This window comes from Pipra filicauda, unplaced genomic scaffold (genome assembly GCF_003945595.2).
Source record: "Pipra filicauda isolate LSUMZ 115617 unplaced genomic scaffold, ASM394559v2 scaffold181_size1560634_pilon, whole genome shotgun sequence".
Taxonomy (NCBI): domain Eukaryota; kingdom Metazoa; phylum Chordata; class Aves; order Passeriformes; family Pipridae; genus Pipra; species Pipra filicauda.
The window spans coordinates 450,917-459,959 of record NW_024104289.1 but is presented as its reverse complement, the minus strand read 5'-3'; the positions used below and the strand labels follow the sequence as shown (position 1 = coordinate 459,959).

The following is a 9,043-nucleotide window of genomic DNA, read 5'->3' as shown; positions in this document are numbered from 1 at the left end:
ACCCCCTGCCGTGGGAAGGGACACCTTCCACTATTCCAGGTTGCTCCAACCTGGCTTTGGACACTTCCAGGGATGGGGCAGCCACAGCTTCTCTGGGCAACCTGTGCCAGGGCCTCACCACCCTCACAGGGAAGAAGGCGTCCCCAACAGCCAGCCTAACCCAGCTCACAACGCAATACGTTAATCACCCCTGTCCCGGCGCAGCTGCTTATCAACAATTTTAAAACAAATTTCCCGAGTTTGGCTCCAACCCGCCTCGGGAGGCCCAGGGACCGTGCCGAGACCTCTCGCGAGATTTGGGGCGGGGCGGTGATGGAGCAGGGTGTCCTCTCGCGAGAGCCGCGCACGGCCGGTGCTGCAGCGCCCCCTGGCGGGTGCACGACGCAGCCCCTCAGGCCGCCATTTGTCACCGGCCGGGGCCGCTCCGGGCTCACCCCGGCGCCGCCGGAGCCCCGGGCATGAGTGAGTATCCTGAGGGGTTCGTGGGAACAAGGGGCGCCGCAGGGGCCGCAGCCGGACGATCGGGAACGCGGCGGCCCGCCCCACGGCTGGGGCGCCGTGAGGGAAGAGGAGCCCCCCCACCTCCATCAGACCCGCGAGCGGGGACGGGCGAGGGACCTCTCAGATGCTCGTCTTGGCAGGCGCTGGTGTCGCGATGGCGGCGGGTTTTGGGGGGGGGAGGGGCGGGGGGGGGGGGCGACGCTCCCGGCGGTGACACCCCCGAGATGGTCCTGTCACAGCGGGAGTGTGGCGATGACACCCCAAGGATGCCCCTGTCCCACCGGGAATGCTGGTGGACTTCTGCATCCGCCTGACTTCCTTGGAAACTGCATCCTGGCTCAGCGCTGCCCAGCTGGTCACTGTGGTAATACCTGGAGCTGTGGGAAAATGAGGTTTCCAGTGAGGATACGAAGGAAAGAAGAGACGGAAAACTAAATAATTGCACAAAAATCTTTATTATTTAGTGTTGTTTTTTTCTTTAATGTGCTAATGGAAGCCATTAGTAAATAGCAGGAAGTGCCAGGGAATGGATGTGTAGGAGGAGTGTTGCTGGGCTGAGTTGTTGCTCTGCTACCTGTTGACAAGGTTGCTCTGAACTGGGCATCTCTTGTAGGGCAGAGTTCAGGAATAATTAAATTTAGTTCCTGTAGTCATGCTCGTAAAAATAATATGCCATACGAATTTGTTTAAATCAATTATATTTAATTAATTGGGGGGTTTTCCCCCCTGACTGTCCAGGTTAACTCCCAGGTTTAGCTCAACTGCAGGATAAGGCAAAGGTTTTGTTTGTCATAGGCAGCCAGAAAGAATTTTGAATTGTTTACACATGGACCGTGAATTAAGGAAAATCTGAAGACCAGCCTTTCACTCAAACATGGATCTCATTAAATCAATTCCTGCAGCAGTTCAGCAAGTTGGAAAGTCATCTCTTGTCTGGGATATTTCTGTGGTCCAGTAGGAATCCGAGACTGGAAGGAGGAGCAGGGAAAGCAGATCCCTAAAAACAATGCACAATGATTCCTTTCTATTTAATATTGAAAAGAACTTAAACTGTTAAATCAGAGTGAATAAATGAACTACCAGTGATAACTCAGGTAGTTCTTTGCTGAAGAACTTGATACCTCAGATACATCAGATGGCAATTTAAATGAAAATGCTGTTTGATAAACAAGCAGGAAAGAATCAACATTAGGAATGTTCATAGGAATCTGTGTGCCAAAATCCGGATGTTTTTGATAACACACATAATCCCAGAAAACGCAGGTTTAATTTCTGGTGGTTGAAATATCCTTCCTTCTACTACTTACCCAGGACAGTGGGAAAAGGTCAGTTGAGGTAAATTTGAGGATTTCTTTAAGCTTGGCGTAAAGATCCTGTACTATGATTTGTAAATGTGCCTGAAAAAGTTAAAAAAAATCAACTTGAAGCAATTTTTTTCCATGTAGCTCAGGAAAGACTCAATAATCTTTAATCCTTACAAAAATCTTTACTTTCCCAAACAGCCTGGCTAAGAAATGGGTTTAGCTGATTCTTGCTGTACCTTAGAACATTTCCTAAAGCAAATATTAAGCCTGATATCAGTAAGTCTCATAATTCTCATAAACCTCTATCCCTGCTGTCTGACGCTGAAGGAATGGAAGTAGATTTCCTTCTCAGTAGAACAAGTGCAAGGTTTCTGAAAAGAAAATGAAAAAGGCTGAAAATCTTGGTTTTGAAACTTAATCGACTAAACATGAATACAGAAAAAATTCAGTGTAAAGGCCAGTGTTTTGGAAATGCTGCTATGTCCAAGCATTTTGCAAGCTGTCTTCCTCCATCCGGCAGAAAATTTCACAGTTCCATTCCAGGCAGTGATGTTTGTGTTCATTTATAGACATGAAGAAATTTAATTCTCTGAGCTTTTCCTGAGCAGTTTTCTCCATCAGTTTGAGCTGTTCCTTCTCTGCCAATTTAACTCATCAAAATCTTCCAGCCTGCTGTAAACCTGGATTTACACCTTAATTATCCTACTGTCAGGAGGTTGTATCCAGCTGCTTCAGGCTAAAAAACAAAGCTCTATCCCGCCGATAGTTGTGTGCGTAGCGACTGGGGGGTGTGGTGGAAATGACGGTTTGTGATGTTCAGAAATGAGCTGCACGATCGAGAAGGCGCTGGCGGACGCGAAGGCACTGGTGGAGCGGCTGCGGGAACACGACAGCGCGGCCGAGGCGCTCATCGAACAGACCACGGCGCTCAACAAGAGGGTCGAGGCCATGAAACAGGTTTGCTTCCCAACCTTAGTTACTCCACTGGGACATCAGCATGGAATTTCCCGTCACTTCTGTGCTGCTGTAGAATCAGTACAGTGTCGGGTAATCCTTTAATGCCAGAGGTGTTTTATTGTAGGTGTGACTGCCACCTAAAAATAGGTTGGTTGTATAGTTGGATCCTGTGAAAAGGTTTTCTCGCTTGTGATCATTTCTGTTCTGATGGTCAAGGCATGTCGTTAGATTGAGTAGATTTCAGTAGAGAACTCCTGGAGAACGTAAAGGTGTCTCCTGACTTTCCATATGGGAGTTCATCCTGTCACATTAATAAAACACAGGATATCTTAACAGGGCTATAAAATAATAAAGCCCTGCATGTGATTCAGCCCTGTAAAACTCGTCATGCCGAGGCTTCATGATTTCAGATCAAGAGTATTGAATTTACCCTTCTGTTGGGAGTCAGGATCCACTCACTTGGATCTGTGTGACTTGTACCCACAGTCTTGTGGTTTAAGGGACTGGGAAGCCACAGTGAGTATAGAGAGGTTAATGAACTCATGGTTTGTCTCTACCACATCTCTATCAGTTCTAAATTACCTGATGGTGAACTTGACCTGCATAAATAACACCCGCTACACACATCTATGGAATGAAACTAGTTTAAATACAAAGGCGATGCTTTTATGTCTCTAGAGGACAGCATGTCAACAACGCCTTTGTGCATTTGATATTATTATTTAAAATCAAACATTGTCTTGCTGGTTACAGACCCTGACTGACAGAAGTGGTGCTTTGTTAACTGCTGTGTAATGTCAGCCTTTGTTTACTCAATATGTTGTGCCTTGTTGGTTTTTTCAATACCCAGTACCAAGAAGAAATCCAAGAGCTCAATGAAGTAGCAAGACATCGCCCTCGGTCCACGCTGGTGATGGGGATCCAGCAGGAAAACAGACAGATTAGGGAATTGCAGCAGGAAAATAAAGGTAAAACATGAAAATTCTATCCTTTCCAAGTTCCAGTTGCACCACTGGAAATAGTGAGGAGATAAATAGAACTTAATTCTGCAATAGAGGGATCTGTTTGAAGATGTGTTTTCCCACTGCTAAAAACAACTAACTTAGGAGCAGTCAGAACAAGTTGTGGTGTAAGCACAGTTGTGTAATTCCTTCTGGAATTCTGTACACTAGGAATGTACTTCTCCTCCTGTCTTGGTTCTTTGTTAAGCTCTAACTGAAGTTTAAATCCTGTTGGCAGAACTACGCACATCTCTGGAGGAGCATCAGTCTGCTCTGGAGCTCATCATGAGCAAGTACAGAGAACAGATGTTTAGGCTGCTTATGGCCAGCAAAAAAGATGACCCAAGTATAATAACAAAGTTAAAAGAGCAACATTCCAAGGTAAGAACTTCATTGAGGTTTTTGCCTTTGTTTTTTTAAATTAGCATTTCATAGTGGATTAGCCCAAAGCTTACTTTGTCTCACTTTTTATATCACTGTACTACCAAGTCTTAATTTTTGTAATCCGGTCCATGCAACACAAACAGGAAACTTGAGCAATTGAGTAACTCAACCTTACCAGCTTCTCACTTATTTAAACTTTAAACAAGTAGCATTTCATTGCTGTATCTACTTAATTTACTTATGTTTTACTTTGATCTTTAAGGCAACTGTCCTATTGCACTGCCAGATCTCAGTGATGTTCACATTTTTAGACTGGTTTTAGCTTAATGCTCTTGACTCCAACACGTAATTAGTGAACCCGTGCTTACTGGGAAGAACAAGCTTTTTAAATCCAATATTCAAATATTTTTACCTTAAATATCATAAATTTAAAAAAAATATATTTTAAAAGCCCTTTGGAATATTGAAAAACGTTACTGGATTCGAACTATAGCATAAAATCCTACAAAAGGACAGGTATAGATCCTTTACAGAAGAAATTACCTCAGCACATGGTATAACAGCTCTTACAGACTCAGGAGCACCAACACAGGAAAGTAAAATTATATCCATCCTCAAATGGACTTGGAAATTTCATTTAGGAGTACTCCAGTGGATTAAAAGCTTGGGGAAAAAGACAAAAAAAAAGAAAAAAATAATATCACACAATATTATGGAGAGACTGGAGATTTAGGCTTCTACATTTTTGTTAAACCTGATCCCACAAGAATGCCTGACAAAAGGGATTTATTACCCTTAACCTGACATTTAGGATTCTGGAATTTCATTACTTTTTCTCCTGCTCAGCCTTCACATTAAGTAAGGTTAAACAGTCTTGAAGCACTTTTTAAACACTCTTGTTATGTAAAAAATCCATTATAGCCAAGGAATTCAGCTGTACCAGAAAGGGCTGTTTCCTCAAGTGCCAGCTCTTACCTTTAGTGCCTGTTTACAGGAGATCATTGATTTCTGTTAATATCTGATCTGACATCAATGACCTTGGAACAGGCCTGAAGTCATAATGATCCTGAGGCACAGAAGCTGGAAAATAGGAAGGAGGGAGGAGAGCAGGATATCTGAAACCCACAGCCCTTCTCAAGGCTTATCCCTGCCTGACCACAGCTTCCTGCCAAGCTAAATTTGGAGTTTCTTTGAAAAAATGTTTCCTGTCATCACCTGCACTGGAAACTGAGCAGCAAATGAAGATTTACAGCAAGTTTTTCCCTGGCCCCTCCCATGGGAGTGGGCACTGGAGGAGGAAACAGCTGAATTAGGGCTTGGGCATGACAAAGACTTGGCATCATAGTACAGTTGGAATAAAAGACAAGTGGAGAAAAAGACAATGCAAGACAAAAGCTTCTTGGAACACCATTCCACTCTCTGGCTTAACTGGGCAGCAGTGAATTCCAGAGGGAATTCAGAGGCTCTGCAGAGAAAGGCAGCAGTGTTTCTTGAACCTCTGAAACCCAGATCCCACATAAGCTGGAATTGGAGGTGGATTCAAGCAGAAGTATCTAAAAAAAGACTGAAGGACAGATGTGAGTTTCCTAAGACAGGACATCGAAAGGATGACCACTGCCTCTGGTGTCCTGAAGAGATAAATGTCCATGGGCTGGTCCTGGGGATTAGGTTTCCAACTGGAAAGAATGTTGCAGACCCTGCTGCTCTCAGCTGAGTTGTTTTGCATATCCCAAATGATACACGGCAATTCCTGCTGCACAGGAAGGCCTTGGCAAGGCAAGCACGGGGCTGACTCCATTTGGAGGCCGTGGAGGACACGGTTAAGAAACTTCTGATAAAAGGGGTCAGTGTGGGACAAAACAGATTGATTGGAATAAACAGGACCATGGTGGCCTCGTACCGTGGGAGCTTATTTTCCAAAATTTAGGTGTGTGTTAATAAATTGTCACAGCAGTTAAAATGAGGCACATTTAATGCTTCATTTTGTTAAATATATTGCTCAATTAATATATTACTGACCCTTTCTGTGTCAGGAGCTGCAGGTGCATGTGGACCAGATCACCGAAATGGCAGCAGTGATGAGAAAGGCCATTGAGATCGATGAGAGGCACGGCTGCAAAGAGCAGGAACGCATCACCCAGCTCGAGGTGAGGGTGGAACACCACTGCAACAGGGAGCAAGGCAGGGAATGGCAGCACAGCCGGTTCTGTGGAGTTCCTGTTGTGTTACACTTCCCTGGTTGGAGGGGTGCAAGTGCCATTTCGCCACTCCAGCTTTCTCTCAAGGTGGGGTGCAGAGGGGAGCCGTAACAGAGCAGAAGGGTCAGAAACCTGATGTTCTCAGTTGCAGAAGATAAGGGATTTTAATCCTTTTGCATTAGTTTGGAGTAGAGGGAAGGTTGCTAATGTAATTCCCATGATTTCTTCCTGGAGTCCTGTTAAATGCCTTGTTCTTTCTGTTTTTAGCAAGAAAACAAAGGCTTGAGAGAAATCCTCCAAATCACTAGAGAATCGTTTCTGAACCTCAAGAAAGAGGATGCGTCAGAGAGCACCTCCCTGTCAGGATTAGTGACAAGCAGTGATTTGAGCCTGAGGAAAAGCTAAGGACTGTGGGAACCAGAAAGCCTCAGTTGCACACTTTCCCAGCGGAGCATCAGGGCTCACTGGTCAAGCACTTGTTCTTGAATAGGGCACCAGCAAGAGGACGTGTCAAACTCCAGCTCAGTGGCTTTTATACTGTGTGAAATAAATTACATTGGTGTGACAGACTCATTGCCATAGGTCTGACTGCAGCAGGAAATGGATTCATGGGAATTCCTTTTATATGAAATCATTTTGCAGATAAAAGGTGAGATTTCAAATAACTTACATAAGTTATTGCTCATGCAAAGTTTCAGTGCAACTATTCTATAAGAAAAGGTAAGATTTCAAGTCCAATCTCTGGCTAAAAAGGAGTAACTTATGAATATGCTTTGTGCATGATCCACATTTTTTCCTTTGGTTTCTTTTTTAATAAATCCTCATTTTGCAACAAACCTGTTTGATTGAAAGGGCACAGAGGCAGAAAAGGCCACACTGGAGAAGGAATAGATGGGACTAAACTTCCTAACTGGGAAATAGCAACTGGAAAGCACCCAAGCAGTGGCTGCAGAAAGGTGGGTGGGAGGAGGAGCAGCTCAGGGCAAGGTTGGCAGCCTGCAATTAATACTCTGATTTTCCCTTTCTTCAGTACTAACCAGTCACCAAAAAGGTTTTAAGGTGAGTTAAGCAGAGCTGAACTATTCAGAAATCACCCCTTAGGCAAGTTCGATTTTCAGCGACAGAAGGAACTCAGATCCAGCACTTCCAAGGGTGCCAGTTTAAATCCAGCTTCCTGGGCCTCCATTAATTTATTTGCAGAAAGGACAGATAAATCAGCTCATTTTCACAGCACATTTTATAAATGGAGAAACTGCTGCTTCTCCTCCCTGAGCACCTTCTAGGCTTAACAACACGCTGAGGACATCCACCTGCATGGAAACAGAGTTAGAACCATTTCCAAACTTGCTCAACATCCAAGGGAAATTTTTGGGGGAACATTTTAGCTCCAGCACAGAATACTCTTGCCTGCTGTTATTTTCTGTAAAACCTTGCCAGTGCTGCTCTGATTTAGATTTTGCATTTCTGCCGTGGCTTGCCAGAAGCAACATTTTTTTTCACTGGAGTGTTCTGTTGTTGCAAACTTTATGAGAGATTTTGGGTTCAGTTGCTGAAGTTCCTGTTTCTGGAAGCATCTTTTCAGCCACTGACTGGTGTCAGAGACATTTCCACCCCCTGGATGCTGATGCAGCTCCATGGCTGAATTCTGGCTTGACTTCTGACTCCAGAGGAGGGTTGTTGGTCTGTGGCAATACTTGGAGGTTGCTCTATTATGAAATAATACTTGATTAGTGTTTATTTTTGTAAATTGAAGAGAAATGCGACTTAATTTATCTACTCCCAGCCCTCACATTTGATATGTCTCCCCTCTCACCCCCCTGCCCTGATCACTTCAGGATTCTGAAGAGCCTTCACAGTGTGTGGAGTGACTATTTTTCATGGCATACCTGTTATTTTTGTAACTCAGATGGCTTGGAAAGGATTTATGGTTAGAATTGTGTACTGTACAGGAAACTTATTTTATCAATAAAGCTGACTGAAAACACAGATGTTTCCATGATTAAAGCAAGGCTGGAAGGGAAGGAATGTAGTGAAGTTTCCGCATCACACTTGTTTACCAGCCTTTTCCACACTGTTGGTCAGGAAGGAGCATCAAGGTCCAAAAGTGGCACCAGAAACCAAAAGTGAAAGAACAAGGAGATGCAGCAGGAACAACATTCAGCTGGAGGTGTCCAAAGGCCACCTTCTCTCAGCCCTTCTTCATTAACCAACTGTTAAGGAAACACTCAGTGCAACTTTTCAGTCTTGGAAGGAAAAAAGCACAGCTTGAGTATCGTAGGAGGCAGCTGCTGTTTGGCTCGCCAGGAATTCACTGAGTAGCACATGATGAGTCATTTAAAAAATTCTTTTCAGTGTTCCTGAGCTTTTCTGCTTCCCGCACGTGGTTTTTGTTCCCTCTCAGCATTCAGGATTTAAAAAAACAATTAATCCAGCTCATTTTAAGCCCATTAGATAATGTTGTTGCACCAGATAACATGGAAAAATTGCTACAGGTGCTTTTGTGAAAAGCCAGTTCTGAGCAGGCAGGGAAGTTTTACATGACCTTGTGCTCCTACCACTCCCTCTCACCCCCCAAACGAGCTCTTTGGTGCTCTGCTTTGGAATTCTCTTCTTCCCAGCATGGAAGGACAAAGCCTTGCCACCTCCCCCCGAGCCAGCTGGGTGCCTGGAGCTGTGGACTGGAGCAGGCAGGGCCTGA

General features: G+C 44.4%; 1 protein-coding gene across 1 annotated transcript; it reads left to right on the top strand.

Annotated features, from left to right (window-relative positions):
• Positions 1–356: 356 nt before the first annotated feature.
• Positions 357–8,329, top strand: FGFR1OP2 (FGFR1 oncogene partner 2). Its single transcript, XM_027711655.2, has 6 exons — positions 357–462; positions 2,626–2,762; positions 3,613–3,730; positions 4,002–4,144; positions 6,181–6,294; positions 6,613–8,329. The coding sequence occupies exons 1-6, from the start codon at positions 459–461 to the stop codon at positions 6,748–6,750; spliced, it is 654 nt and encodes a 217-aa protein (XP_027567456.1). The 5' UTR covers positions 357–458; the 3' UTR covers positions 6,751–8,329.
• The last annotated feature ends 714 nt before the right edge of the window (positions 8,330–9,043 follow it).